At 43.0% G+C, this 15,818-nt stretch overlaps 1 protein-coding gene across 1 annotated transcript in view; it reads right to left on the bottom strand.

Moving 5' to 3' along the window:
* Positions 1–706: 706 nt before the first annotated feature.
* LOC137347990 (beta-1,4 N-acetylgalactosaminyltransferase 2-like) overlaps positions 707–15,818 on the bottom strand; it is a 54,972-nt gene continuing 39,860 nt past the window's right edge. Inside the window, exon 11 of the mRNA XM_068013063.1 lies at positions 707–918. Within this exon, the coding sequence (XP_067869164.1) occupies positions 707–918 (212 nt within the window). The remainder of the gene's footprint in view (positions 919–15,818) is intronic.

Here is a 15,818-nt window from a genome sequence, read left to right as displayed (position 1 = left end):
TGGGGGCGGTGGGGGGGGGGGGGGGGGGGGGGGGTGGTGGGCAGGGGGTGGTTACTGTAGCGGTGGCCAGGTAGGCCCGGGGGTGGCCATTGCTGCTGGAGGTTCCCTCTGGGGATCATGGAGTGCCCATCAAGGAAGCCACCCTCCCCACCCCTGGGGTATCTGCTGGGAGGTCGTCATAGTTTACCTGGCAGTATCCCCACAAGGCTGCGGGCCCTCCCAACAAGGGCAAAACATCCCCAGGGGTGGGAAGTGGCACTTAATTGAGCCCTTAAGTGGACTCAATTGGATACCCGGCGGGCAGCCGCATCACCAAGGTTCCCACCGCTGGCAGTATGGCATGGTGGTGGGAAGACATTGGGTTCCCCTACTGACACCTTCCCCTGCCATATTGCCAGGTCTCCCGCCTCTGCCGCCCAGCCAGCCTCCATTGCTCCAAGTCTGTGAACAGTTTAGTTGAGACAGTGGCTCGGGAGGGGATGAAATTGGTGGCTAGGGGATGCAGTTTGTTGCAGGTGCCAAGGAAAATAGCTACAGTCATCCCAATATTTAATTGCAGGAAATTTCAGTTCATCCAAGACTGGATGTCAAATAAGAATACTGAAAACATAGAGGCAGTGGAGGGGTTGCGAGAGTTAGTGGCATGGTATAGCTTTCTATTGCCAGTGTATATGAGAAGCCTGAGGGTTATGTTCGACCATAGCCATTACATTTTGGTATAACATTTTAAGTGGTTTTTGAAATAATGTAGACCAAGTTTGTAATCCGATTCACGTTTAGTGGGCCATCTAAATTTTGCATATTTTTGTTCAACTGCTTTCAGTGAAACATCTGTTGGACTATTCTTCTTCTGATGACCAACGATGACATCTTTGCACGATCCCACAAGCAGTCTGCCGAGACCATCAATGAAAAACTCTGGGAATAAATCAAATTCAATTTTGTTGGTAAAATCATTGGCATAGAAAAATTAAATTTAGTAATAAAATATCACAGAATGAAAAAGGCCATTCTATCTGTCAAACGCACTTCTTTCATACACCGTATACAATCCACACTATCATGAAATCTTCTCCATCCATTAAATGTCCTGTCGGAAAGTTTGTGTTTAATAAACCCCATTCTCCAAAAATAAATCAAGTCAAATTCATTGATTTTAGCTATCTGTGATCTACAAGACTTTCTGTATTCTGAGATTTTGTTTGCAATTTAAAAAGGGCTGGAGCGGGAATAGTGCGTGTGAGCCCCTAAGCAGGCAGTGATGTGGAGAGCCGACTGATTTTAATGGCACGACCACATTTACATAAAAGTCCCGCCTGACACCCAGCCAGGTCCACAAGCTGATCTGTGGCTGGGAGTGGGAAATTGGCAGCAGGAGGCCTCAGCCAGGCCTGTAGAAGCAGTCCCCAGTAGTCAGTGAGATGAGGGGGCTGAGGGCGACAGGGGCTGAGGTTCCACTGCGATCAGGGTGAGACGGGTGGGAATGAAGCAACCTCAGTCTGGGAAGTCAACTCAGCCTAATTTTAACCCCTCCTACACACCATTCTCATTGGATAGAAGGAATTAAAATCAAAACTCTTGTCTCCCATGTAAATTTCTTCATTGAGGTTTTAAAATTTTGAGCCTATGACCTTTAGTTCTGTTCTCGGTATGGGACTAGGGCTGCATTTTCATCCTCTGTGGACTTGCCAATGGAGGAGGGTCGGGGCAGGATTTCCACCTGCCATCCTGATTCTGCTGTAACACATATCCTATTTTCTGAGTTGGGCCTCATTTGACATGGTGGTCTCCCGCCATGATCTGCACCACCAAGTAGGAGCCTGGTGCTGCGAAAGTACGAAGAGTCGGCAATGCTGCAGCATCTAAAGGAGAGGGGGGATAGGGTTTGGGGGGTTGGATTCACGGTTAAAGGGACAAAACAGCCTGATGATTTTTTTCTTTATTTAAAAAGGGCCTCCACAAACAGATAATAGTCCTGAAGAAATGGAGAGATGTCCCACTCCTAGGCCATCTCCCTCTAACAGTGGCAATTGTGGGTTTTCACCCCTTCCCCAGGGCTACCATCAGCCTTGTTCAACTGCAGTAGAAGCAGGAAAATCAGCCAAGTTACAATGCCCTTCCCCACCATCATTTAAATGCAGTGAGGTGGACAAGGATTGGGAGGTAGATACCGCTATGGCGCAGGATGGAGGCAAATGAATTGTGACAATGGTAGGGTGGAGATGTTTGTCCACCCAAATTTCCTCTAATTTGCTGGCACTGCATCATCCAATTTTGGGTGGCAGAGCTGAAGAACATCCAGCTCATCATCTGCTTATATCTGCAGTATCTATGTCTTTCTGCATTTCATAACCCCGAATGTCAGTCCTCAAAACTTTTCCCTGGAATGAAAACAAATTCACACCTGTGAACATCTACTCATTATTTAGAGAATCAAGTCCCAGGTCACCTTTATTATTTTTCTCTTAACCTTCTCCAATCCATAAATGTCCTTTTGAAAATGCCCCCCCAAAAAATCACACAAGGTACTCCCAACATTATCTAACCAGTACAGGGTTAGAATAACAGGCTTTGGTATATATTGGGGTGGCGCAGTGGTTAGCACCGCAGCCTCACAGCTCTAGGGACCTGGGTTCAATTCTGGGTACTGCCTGTGCAGAGTTTGCAAGTTCTCCCTGTGACCGTGTGGGTTTTCGCTGGGTGCTCTGGTTTTCTTCCACAGTCAAAGACTTGCAGGTTGATAGGTAAATTGGCTATTGTAAATTGTCCCTAGTGTAGGTACGGAATATGGGATTACTGTAGGGTTAGTATAAATGGGTGGTTGTTGGTCGGCACAGACCTGGTGGGCCGAAGGGCCTGTTTCAGTGCTGTATCTCTAAATAAATAACCTGGCGATGAATCCTTTCATTTGATGAACATTATCGGTGATAGTTTCACGTGTATTGTAACTTCCAGAGAAATATAACTAATCAGTCTAAATTCCTTTTCCACCTTTGCAAATGGCCAGCACCGTAACTCCTAGCCTGATTATTTTTGATTTATTTTTGTTATTTTAGCTACTTTTTGTTAGTTTTGATTTGTTTGAGAGCTCCCTATTATTTTTAGGGTGTTGCCCCCTAAAGGGAAGGCACTCCATGTGTCATAGTGGAGTTGGCCTTCACCTAATCCCACAGTACCATTATTTTTCCTGTTCCAATATACTTTGCTTAACATTTATCTACACTGAAATGTATCTGTTGCTTTTTTTGCCCACATGTGTAAGAACCACTGCAACCTTATTATTCCGATGCTCTACAAAGGTTATCACCATAGGTTGAATAGATAAAATCAGAGTAAGCTATGCACATGGCGACTTGATCTCAAAAGGAGAATGAAAAATTAATGCTAGGATCTTTCAGAAAGCAATCTTCCAGGTAACATCTGTAAGCTTGAGCCAAACCTCAAGAGAATTGCTACAGAGTAGATTTAACACATAAATTTTGTGGGCAAATTTTGTGCTGATAAAGGTGAGGCATTAGTGCTGGTAAATGAGACATGACCATCATCCGTCCCTTTTCCAAACACTTACGTTACATGAGGGAATGTCCACTAGAAAAGTTTAAAAAAAGGAAAAGTAATTGAAGATGCTGATTGATTCTCATAGAATCTTGGGTCAAAAAATTCAATCAGGTTCCATTCTTCAATTATATCAATGAGGAAATCTGTGCAGGCTGCATAGGTAGTGGCTCAAGGCACTGTTTGTCCCTGGGGAATTGATGTAAGTTGGTATAGCGCTATTAGAAGTGGTGTTACGCGAATGAATTTCCCGTAGAATCTTACAGCAAAGAAGGAAGCCATTCAGTCCACCATTCCCATGCTAACTCCTTAAAAGAGCTATCAAATTATTCTCACTCCCCTACTCTTTCCCCATTGTCTTGAAAATATTTCTACTTCAAATATGTGGAATCATAGAATTATGCAGCGCAGAATGAGACCACACCACCCATTGTGCCTATGGTAGCTGTATTGTAGAGCTATCCAATTAATCCCACTTCCCTTAAATCCCATGGCTTTAATTTTACTAGCAAGTCTATTGTAGGGTATTTTGTCAAATGCCTTCTGAAAGTTCATACAGACAACATCACCCACATTACCCTCAACAGCCCTCTCTGTTACTTCAACAAAGAATTCAATCAAGTTAGTCAAATACGATTTACCTGTAACAAATCTGCGCTGACTTTCACTTATTGGCTCATACATTCCCAAATGATAATTAATTTTGTCCCAGATTATTATCTTTAAATGTTTCTCCACCACTGAGGTGAGGCTGATCTGCCTAAAGTTGCTGGGTATATTCCTCTCCTCCTTTTTAAACAAGGGTGTAACATTTGCAACTTTCCAGACATTTGGCAACCGCATCCCCTCCCACTCCCCCGCATCCCCCCCCCACCCCGAATATCCAAGCAGGATTGGAGGATTTTGGCAAGACCTTTGCAATCTCTACCCTTACTTCACTCAGTAACCTAGGATGCATCCCATCTGGACTAGCTGACTTTTCTACTTTGAGGAGTGCTAACTTTGAAGTGCATCCTCTTTATTTTTATCCTATTCATTATCGTTATTGCCTCCTACTTTACTGCCACATTGGGCATTGGAAACATCCGCTTCCCTCGTGCAGACAGATGCAAAGTATTCATTCAACCCTATCCTCTGCCTTCACAAGAAGAACTCCCTTTTGGTTCCTAATTGCCCCTTCCTTTGATTATACTCTTACTATTTATTTATAAAAGACTTTTGGGTTCCCTTTTAAGTTGGCCACTAATCAATTCTCATAATCCCTCTTTGCCCCTCTTTTAGTTCTCATCTGTCCTTTCTATATTCAGCTTAGTTCTCTACTGTATTATGAACCTTACAATTGCCAAAAGCCTCCTTTTCTTCTCATTTTAATCCTCTAGGTGTTAGAAATTGGTCTTGGGCAATGGTGCAAAATGAGCGATATTGGGCGATTGCACTCAGCACCTGATATTTAATTTAATTGACTCCAGTCGAACTGAATATCAGATGCTGCGTATAATGCACAGCCGATCCAATACCACCCATTTTGTGGCACCGCCCAAGAAGAATTTCTACTCCTGTGTCTTTAGACATCTAGGGAGCTCTAGCTTTGGAGGCTCTTCCTTTCCCTTTCATAGGAATGCATTTACTCTGTACCTGAACCTTTTTGAAGGCTTGTCATTTTTCAATTACTGTTTTGCCTATCAATTTTTGATTCCAATCTACCTGTGCCAGGTCCATTTTCAACTAACTGTTGTTAGCCCTCCTCCAGTAAATACTTTTACACTTGCTTGCAACTTGTCCTTTTCAATAACAATTCTAAACCTATTATGATCACTGTTCTGCATATGCTCACCCACTGAAATATACTCCACTTGCTCTATTTCATTCCCTAGAACTACAGTTCTTTTGCCAATTATCTTTAATCTCTGTCCTCTGGTTATCGACCTTCCTGCTTACTTGTTCCTTTGGTATGTGAACTGTTGTAAGATTCACTGGACTACAAATAATATTCAAAGAACACGTGGGTTTTTATTATAACTTAACTGGAACATACAGCTACTACAAGAGCGCATCTGCACACGTCTCATTGTGTTGGGCTACACTCACAACTCCCTGGTCATGTGTGACGTGACACTGCTTTCTACGGTGACCTTCACTTACAACCTCTTGAGGTAGTCCACAACACCTGCTAGTGGAAACAATTTCCCTCTATTAAAACCCTTCATGGTTTTGAACACTTCTCTTAAATTTCCCTTTAACCTTTTCTGGTCTAAGAAGAATAATCCCATTTTCTCTAGTCTCTTCACATAGCTCAAAATTCTCATCCCTGATAGTATTGTAGTAAATCTCCTCTGGATTCTCTTCAAGACCTTAACATCCTTCCTATGTAGTGCCCAGAATTAGCCACAATACTCCAGCTGAAGTCTAACCAGTGATTTACCACTGGTTGGAGTCATACCTAGCACAAAGGAAGATGGTTGTCATTGTTGGAGGCCAATCGTCTCAGCCCCAGGACATTGCTGCAGGAGTTTCTCAGGGTAGTGTCCTAGGCCCAACCATCTTCAACTGCATCATCAATGTCCTTCTCTCTGTTATAAGATTAGAATTGGGGATGTTTATTGATGATTGCACAGTGTTCAGTACCATTTGCAACTCCTTAGATACTGAAGCAGTTCGTGCCCATATGCAGCAAGACCTGGACAGCTTTCAAGCTTGGGCAAGTAACATTCATGCCATGCAAGTGCCAGGTAATGACCTTCTCCAACAAGAGAGAATCTAACCATTTCTGCTTGACATTCAATGGCATTACCATTGCTGAATCCACCATCATCAACATCCTGGGAGTTACCATTGATAGGGTGGCCATTCGTCCAGTTTTGTACCAGACAGTCTGGATTTTAGGGCATCTGGCCTCGTTCTGGTATTGAAATACAGTATACAGTAAGCTGTCTTGATTCTTCTGCAAGCTCGATTTGATGGTAGCCTGCACTGAGGTCAAGTTTAACAAAGTGTTTGGCACCATTCAATTTCTCTAGGATATCATCAATTGTCAGTGTCAAGTGTCTTTCTTGTTGTATGGCTTGGTTTGGTGATCGCAGATCAATGCAGATTCTAATATTGTTCTCACTCTTGGGTTTCTTGATGACTTGTATGGGTGAGACCCAAGAGGTAGGTTCATCCCCAACTTTCTCAATACTGTCAAGGTCAAGTAGGCATTCTGTTTTCTGACATGAAATGATATTCGTCGCCGTTGATGGGCAACTGGGGCACATTAGGGTCTACACGCAGCTTGCGTTTAACATCTTTCAGTTTTCTGATACTAGTGAAGTGATCAGTATATAGTTCGAGAATGTTTTTGTTATATGAAGGAATCGCATATGTGACTGCAATCATGTGAAGATCTGTTGCTGTGTGGAAACTGATGAGCCTGCCACATTCTCCAGATATGGCATAGAATAGTGCATTCGTTATAGTGTTTTTGAATGAGACTGGCATTTCAAACATTTGCGAGAATTTTCAGCAGGCTGTCCCTGTTGTAAGGGAAGATTTTTGTATTCCCTGGTTTGCAGAGAATGGGGCAATCCTGAAGTTGGTTGAATGTTATGTCTCCCATGACATTGACTGACACTCCTGTGTCGATGAGAACTTCTACGTCTGAGCAGCCAATTGTCATTGTCACACATGGCTGTTTGCTGTGTCTGAGAAGGAACTCAAAAGTATGTTCAGAGTCTCTAGGTTAGCTACATTCTCTTGTCCTTTTGCTGTGGTGTGCATACGTGGCACCCTTCTGTTAGTATTGGTCTTAGTAGTTGATTTTGCTGATGAGCGACAAACACAAGCAAAGTGGTTGGGTTTTCCACAATGTTTACACTGTTTACTAGTAGCAGGACACTCTGTTCAGTGTGGTAAACACTGCCATAATGGAAACATTTTTTGCCGAAGTCGCAACTCTGTTTGTGAGACAGCTGTTTTCACTTTGCAGATGGTTTCCTGGCACGTGAGCAATGAATAGTGTTCATAGGAGTTGAACTTGGAGTGTGGTAATTATTGTTAGCAGCCTCAACTTCAGTAGCTCTGGACTCTGAGAGCGACAGTGATCTTGCTAACTCCAGCAACTCTAACAGCTTTCTGAATTTCTCGAGTGCTTTTCAGCATAGAGAGACAGCCTTCGATTATTTGTGCTTTGATTTCCCATTTGACGTGTTCAATTTCACTGAAGTTACATTTGGTTGCTAGTTGCCTCGATCATGTGCAATATTGGTCAATTATTACATTTGCTTCTTGTTGAGTGCATCGGAAGACAATAGTTTCATATATGGTGTTTTCCTTGGGGGTAAAGTAGGTTTTGGCTGAGTTGTAGTCATTTTGCTCGGGCTTAAGTGTCTTAAAGATATCCTCTAATTATTCACTTCCATAGTGTAGCAATAAGGCCTTTTTGCTTCTGTTGTCTGTGATTGCAAAACCTGCCATTGCACCTTCGAACTGTCATGCCCACTTTTGTCAACGTAGAAATACAGATAATGGCTCTGAATGCACATTAAAAGGTGGTGGTTGGGCATTGAAATTGACATATTGATCAGCAATGAAGTGATATTGTGTGATCAGGGATCCGGGATCGTGTTCCTTTTTAGAGGAAAACTGCTCTGCAATGATCCCAGATTATATACTTTTTTTTGATTCGATGGTTATTTTGGAGAGATCATTGTGTACAAGCTTCCTTTGTGTCACTGTAACACAGTCTCCAACTTAAAATGCTGTCTGTGAAGGTAGACAAAAACCTTCCAGAATTTTCATATCTGAAAGCAATGTCACCAGTTTTTCACCGTCCTATTCTTTTTACTTCATGGCTTGCAGGGCGAAATAGGTTGGGACCTGAATATTGAAGGGTACATGGCATTTAGGAAGGACAGGAAGCTAGGAAAAGGTGGAGGGGTGGCGCAGTGGTTAGCACCGCAGCCTCACAGCTCCAGGAACCTGGGTTCAATTCTGGGTACTGCCTGTTCGGAGTTTGCAAGTTCTCCCTGTGACCGTGTAGGTTTTCATCGGGTGCTCCGGTTTCCTCCCACAGCCAAAGACTTGCGGGTTGATAGGTAAATTGGCCATTATAAATTGCTCCTAGTGTAGGTAGGTGGTAGGGAAAATGGGATTACTGCAGGGTTAGTATAAATGGGTGGTTGTTGGTCGGCACAGACTCGGTGGGCCGAAGGGCCTGTTTCAGTGCTGTATCTCTAAGTAAAAATAAAATAAAAATAAAATATCGACTGGAAAAATCAGATGTGCACAGGTAGCCTAGATGAGGAGTACATAAAATGTTTTCGGGATAATTTCTTGGAACAATATGTTCTGGAGCCAACAAGAGAGCAGGCTATTCTAGATCTGGTATTGTGCAACGAGATAGGATTAATTAATGACCTCATAGTTAAGGCACCCCTAGGTAGCAGCGATCATAATATGATTGAATTTTACATTCAGTTTGAGGGAGAGAAGAGTGGGTCCAAGACTAGTATTTTAAACTTAAATAAGGGCAATTATGAGGGCATGAAAGCAGAGCTAGCTAAAGTGAACTGGCAAATCAGGTTAAGGGATAGGTCAATAGAGATGCATGTAAGGGGATATTTCAGAATCCACAGAATAGATACATTTCAACGAGAAAGAAAAATTCCAAGGGTGGGACCCGCCATCCGTGGTTAACTAAAACAGTTAAAGATAGTATCAAACTTAAAGAAAAAGCCTATAATTGTGCAAAGGTCAGAAGATTGGACAGAATATAAAAAACAGCGAAGAATGATTAAAAGATTGATAAGGAAGGTAAAATTAGAGTATGAGAGAAAGCTAGCTGGAAATATAAAGACAGATAGTAAGAGTTTCTATCGATATTTAAAAAAGGAAAGAGTTAACAAAGTGAGCGTTGGTCCTATAGAAAATGAGTCTGGTGAATTATTAGTGGATAATAAGGAGATGGCAGATGAATTGAACAGATATTTTGCATCGGTCTTCACTATTGAGGATACAAGTAACATCCCAGTGTTAGCTATAAGTCAGGAAATGGAAGGGAGGGAGGAACTCAAGAAAATTACAATCACCAGGGAAGTGGTACTGAACAAATTGTTACAGCTGCGGGCTGACAAGTCCCCGGGTCCTGATGGACTTTATCCTAGGGTGTTAAAAGAAGTGGCTAGTGAGATACTGATGCGTTAGTTTTAATTTTCCAAAATTCCCTAGATTCGGGGAAGGTTCCATTAGATTGGCAAATAGCAAATGTAACTCCTTTATTCAAAAAGGGAGGGAGACAGAAAGCAGGAAACTACAGGCCAGATAGCTTAACATCTGTATTAGGGAAAATGTTAGAAGCTATTATTAAAGACATTATAGCAGGGCATTTAGAAAAATTCAAGGTAACCAGGCAGAGTCAACATGGTTTGTGAAAGGGAAATCATGTTTAACCAATTTATTGGAGTTCTTTGAGGGAGTTACATGTGCTGTGGATAAAGGGGAACTGGTAGATGTATTGTACTTAGATTTCCAGAAGGCATTTGATAAGGTGCCACATCAAAGGTTATTGCAGAAAATAAAAGCTCATGATGTAGGGGATAACATATTGGCATGGAGAGAAGATTGGCTAGCTAACAGGAAACAGAGAGTAGGCATAAATGGGTCATTTTCTGGTTGGCAAGATGTAATGAGTGGTGTGCCACAGGGATCTGTGCTGGGGCATCAACTTTTTACAATTTATATAAATGACTTAGATGAAGGGACCGAAGGTATGGTTGCTAAATTTGTTGATGACACAAAGATAGGTAGGAAAATAACTTGTGAAGAGGACATAAGGGGGCTACAAAGGGATATAGATAGGTTAAGTGAGTGGGCAAAGACTTGGAAAATGGAGTATAATGTGGGAAAGTGCGAAATTGTCCACTTTGGCAGGCAGAACAAAAAAGAAGCATATTATTTAAATGGTGAGAGTTTGCAGATATCAGAGATGCAGAGGGATCTGGGTGTCCTAGTACATGAATCACAAAAGGTTAGTACACAGGTACAGCACATAATTAGGAAAGCTAACAGAATGTTATTGTTTATCATGAGGGAAATTGAATACAAAGTAGGGGGGTTATGCTTCAGCTATAAAGGGCATTGCTGAGACCACATCTGGAGTACTGTGTACAGTACTGGTCTGCTTATTTAAGGAAGGATGCAAATGCGTTGGAGGCAGTACAGAGGAAGGTTTACTAGACTAATACCTGGTATGGGCGGGCTGTCTTACGAGGAAGGATTGTACAGGCTAGGCTTGTATCCGCTGGAATTTAGAAGAATAAGAAGCAACTTGATTGAAACATATAAGATCCTGAGGGGTCTTGACAGGGTGGATGTGGAAATGATGTTTCCGCTTGTGGGAGAATCTAGAACTCGGGGTCAGTGTTTAAAAATAAGGGGTTGCCCATTTAAGAAAGAGATGAGGAGAATTTTTTTTCTCTCAGAGGGCCGTGAGTCTTTGGAATTCTCTTCCTCAAAAGGTGGTAGAAGCAGAGTCTTTGAATATTTTTAAGGCAGAGGTAGATAGATTCTTGATAAGGGTGTGGAAGATTATCGGGGATAGCTGGAAATGTGGAATAATCAGTTCAGTCATGAACTTATTGAATGGCGGAGCAGGCTCAAAGGGCCGAGTGGCTTACTCCTGCTCCTAATTCATATGTTCGTGTGTATGTTCATATGTTCACTGCCATTGTAATGCCCTCAGGACTGGAGTGAGGTTCAGTCGAGTTTTGTATAAGGTATGTGTGACAGAAACCAGACCGGCCAAATTGAAACATATTAATGTCGTCATATGGAACATTATTTGAATTTTTACTGGACATTGAAAATAACTTGTTTAAAAAGACCACAGAGCTGAACAGCTGAAACATGGCTGCACATTTGCAATCGGAGAGACAGTTGCATAGAGAAACAATTGGATTGCTCCCTGATTCAATTAGCGAGATGGGGTTTGTCAATATTGATGATCAAAAGACATTGAGAGCCATTGTCTGTGTAAGAGCCAGCACTCCACTCCCCCACCGAGTGTGTCTAGTAAGCTTTGAAGAATCAACAACCCTTGCAGGTGATGCTGTTTCAAACAAAGAGCTGGTGACATGACTAACCTGCTGGCCAACCTGGGAATTGATTGAATTTTGCCTCACAGAAAGGTTTGGGGCAAACTGCAATTGAACTTCAAGAAGAAAGCACCGCTCTCTCTCTATTTCTCTCTCTGAAAGTCCCAGGGACCTATGGAAGGAGCTTAAGAGGACTTCTTCAGCCTTCTGGTACCAGCTAAACAAGTTTGAAAGTATGCACTGGGCCCCAACAAAAACTGCAAGACTTAACTCCAATCAAGGTCTTTATATCCAAACCAAACAAAGTAACTGAATTCTATTTACTACTCCAAACCCTTCCCCCTTTACTTCTTTCTCCTCCTTTGTATCTATTTGTGTGTGTGTTTATCACATATGCATGCTAGCGTGGTTGCGTCAAGTATTTTTTAGTAATTTTAATTGAGTTAGAGTGTTAAGGTTAATAAACTTACATCTTTCCTGCTTAAACCTAAGAAAGCCTGTCTGATTGATTCGTTTACAATTACAATTATAAAGCAGTGAGCAAGGACTCAATGAGGTGAAGCTAAAAACACTGTGTTTCAAAGGTTAAACCCTGTTACGGCCAAACCAGGAAAAGGGTGAGAGGGGAGCCTGAGACCCCTTCCTCACCTGGTTGTAACAGAAAGTTTGGGGCTAGTATCTGGATTGGACCCACAGACAAATGGGACATTTGAAGTGGGAAATCAAACTGATCCCAATCAAAAAGAGAAATGATTTCAATACAGGTTTTCTTGTGGTTGTGTGTGCTAGAATACCTAACATGTCCGCGACCAAAGCCAGTGCACTCCCAAGCCAGGGTGAAGTAACTTGGGATAAGTTAAAGGCACTATCTATGGAAGAGATGAGCAGTGTTGAATCACTTTCTGTGCCAAATGCTAGGATGTCTGAACTCCTAAGACTAGTGGCCAACCATTTTTCCCTTGAATCAGAGACAGGGTTAGAAATAGACTCCGACAGGGTATTGCTAGCAAAGGTACAACTGGAACATAGAAAACTTGAATTAGAAGACAGGGAAAGAGAAAGTCAGGAGAGAGAGAAAAAAAAATTTCCAAAAGGAACGGGAAGAAAGAGAGCTGAGGTGGCTTGAGTTAGCTAGGGGGCGACAGAGTAACCCCAGTGAAAGCATGAAAAATACAAGTGGTGCGGGGCTGTGTAATGAGCTTTTAAAATTTTCTCAATTGATCCCAAAATTCATTGAGGGAGACATGGAAGCACTTTTTGTATCTTTTGAGAAACGTGCAAGGCAGTTAAAATGTACGGCTGAGAGTTGGACTCTTCTGTTGCAAAGTAAGCTCACAGGAGAAGCCCAAGAGGTTTATTTCCTGTTGCCAGATGAGAGTTCATCAAATTATGAACTGACAAAAAATGTTATCCTCGGGGCATATGAGCTAGTACCAGAAGCCTATCGCCAGAAGTTCCAAACCCTCAGAAAGCAAGCTGATCAAACTTACTTGGAGTTTGAGAGAAGTAAGCAGCTGGCTTCTGACCAGTGGTTGAGGACTCTTAAAGTGCAGCCCAGCTATGAAAACCTCAGAGAGGTGATTTTGCTAGAGGAATTTAAAAACTCCCTCCCCCTCTCCATAAAGACCCATGTGGAGGAACAAAAAGTACATAAGGCGAGGCAAGCCGCAGTTCTGGCTGATGAGTTTGCTCTAATATACAAGTCGGATCCCCAGGGGAAAACCTTTCCTAGTCACCCCCACAAATCCAAAAAGGACAAAGGGTGGGAAGGTGATAGGGGCCCAAGCAGTCCTGGGAGAGAAAGAAAAACAGGACACACAGGGGGCCCTCCTCCAGCCAAAAGGGAAGGTGCTGAAAGTAGGAGTGAGGCCCAGAGACCTGTGTGCTTCTGTTGTAATAAGGCAGGTCATCTAAGAGCTGACTGCTGGAAACTACAGGGAAAGCTTGTAGGGTTAATCAGGGCACACCTGCTCAGTGAAGCAGAAGGGACCCTGATGGAAAGCACAGCACAACAAGCTGTGGCTTTAACTGCAGCAGCAGTTAAAATACAGAAAAAATACTGCTGCAGGTGCAGGAAAATCTAATACGATTCCTGAAGGTTATCAGGATTTTGTGTCTAAAGGGAAAGTAACCCCATACCCCGCGGATGGGGCACGCAAGCTCATAGTAAACCTAAGGGATATAGGGGCCACGAGATTCCTTTTGCTGGGAAAAGGCCTGACCTTTCCTCCAGAGAGTGCAGTAAATACAAGAATAGTGGTGAATGGTATTGGAGGGCAGTGTACGCCTGTACCTTTATACTGGGTGCATTTGGACTGCGACCTAGTTTTGGGATGGGTGAATATAGGAATTGTCCCTAGTTTGCCTGTGGACAGGGTTAACCTGCTCCGAGGTAATGATCTGGCGGGGGCGAAGGTGGTGGCTTTTCCAGTAGTGAAAGAGAGACGGAAGGACGTCAGAGAGACAGGGCAGTGGCAGGAGAAGGACCCCTGCAGTTCCCCTGAATGTGTAGTGACTCGGGCCATGACCGAACCAACTCCCCCAGAGGAGACAGAATTGGCACTGCAGACAGATGACCATATGGTCTGTCTGTCTGAAACTTTTGTTGGAAAGTTAGAGGACCCAGGCAATGGATTAAATGGATCTTCCCTAGCTGAGGGTCAGTGAGCTGACCCAGTATTGAGAGAGTTGCACAAGCTGCCCAGACTGAAATTGAAGCAGAAGGAGTCCCTGATTGCTACTATTTAAAGAATGAGGTACAGATGAGGAAGTGGAGTTCTCCTCGCAGACCTGAAGACAAAGTGATGACAGTGGTTCATCAGTTAGTGGTGCCACAGAGGTACTGGAGAGAAATATTAAGAATGACCCATGAGACTACAATGGCTGTACATGTCGGTATACGATAAACCAAAGCCTGCATAAGGCAACAGTTTGATTGGCCAAAACTCCACAAAGATGTGGTGGAGTACTGTAGGAGTTGCCAGATGTGCCAGGTTGAGGGGAAACCCCAACCTGCAGTGAGATCTGCACCCCTAATGTCGAATATCATTCAGCGAGAGGTGAAGGTGTGACGGAAACCACACCGGCCAAATTGAAACATATTAATTTCGTCATATGGAACACTACTTGAACTTTTACTGGAAATTGAATATAACTTGTTTAAAAGGACCACAGAGCTGAACGGCTGAAAACATGGCTGCACATTTGCATTCTGAGAGACAGTTACCTAGAGAGACAATGGAAATGCTCCCTGATTCAATTAGCGTGATGGGTTTTGTCAATATAGTGATGATCAAAAGACATTGAGAGCTATTGTCTGTGTAAGAGCCAGCACTCGAACCCCCCCTGCCCCCCCCCCCCCCCACTGAGTGTGTCCAGTAAGCTTTGAAGATTCAACAACCCTCGCAGGTGATGCTGTTTCAAACAAAGAGTTGGTCACATGCTGAACCTGCTGGCCAACCTGGGAACTGATCAAATTGTGCCTCACAGAAAGTTTTGGGGCAGACTGCAATTGAACTTCAAGAAGAAAGCACTGCTCTGTCTCTGTCTCTCCAGCAAAGTCCCAGGGACCCATGGAAGGAGCTTAAGAGAACTTCTTCAGACTTCTGGTACCAGCGAAACAAGTGTGAAAGTGTACACTGGGCCCCAACTAGAACTGCAATATTTCACTTCAATCAAGGTATTTATATTCAAACCAAAGACAGTAACTGAATTCTATTTTCTACTCCTAACCCTGCCCCCTTTACTTCTTTCTCCTCCTCTGTATCTATTTGTGTGTGCATTTATCGGGTATGCATGCCAGCATGGTTGCGTCAAGTATTTTTAGTAATTTTAACTGTGTTTGAGTGTTATGGTTAATAAACTTACATCTTTCCTATTTAAACCTAAGAAGGCCTGTCTGATTGGCTCATTTATAATTACAATTAGAAAGCAGCGAGTAAGGACTCACTGAGGTGAAGCTAAAAACACTGTGTTTTAAAAGTTAAACCCTGTTATGGCCAAATCAGGAAAGGGGCGGGAGGGGGGCCTGAGACCCCTTCCTTACCTGGTCATATCATATGAGGGAGGTGGTGGCGTCATGGTTATATCACTGGACTAGTAATCCAGAGCCCACCTAATGCCCTGGGGACCTGGGTTCGAATCCCACCATGGCAGATGGTGAAATTTGAGTTCAATTAATAAACTGGAATTAAA

The sequence above is a fragment of the Heterodontus francisci genome, chromosome 33, assembly GCF_036365525.1.
Source record: "Heterodontus francisci isolate sHetFra1 chromosome 33, sHetFra1.hap1, whole genome shotgun sequence".
Classification (NCBI taxonomy): domain Eukaryota; kingdom Metazoa; phylum Chordata; class Chondrichthyes; order Heterodontiformes; family Heterodontidae; genus Heterodontus; species Heterodontus francisci.
This window is presented reverse-complemented; position numbering and strand designations above follow the sequence as displayed.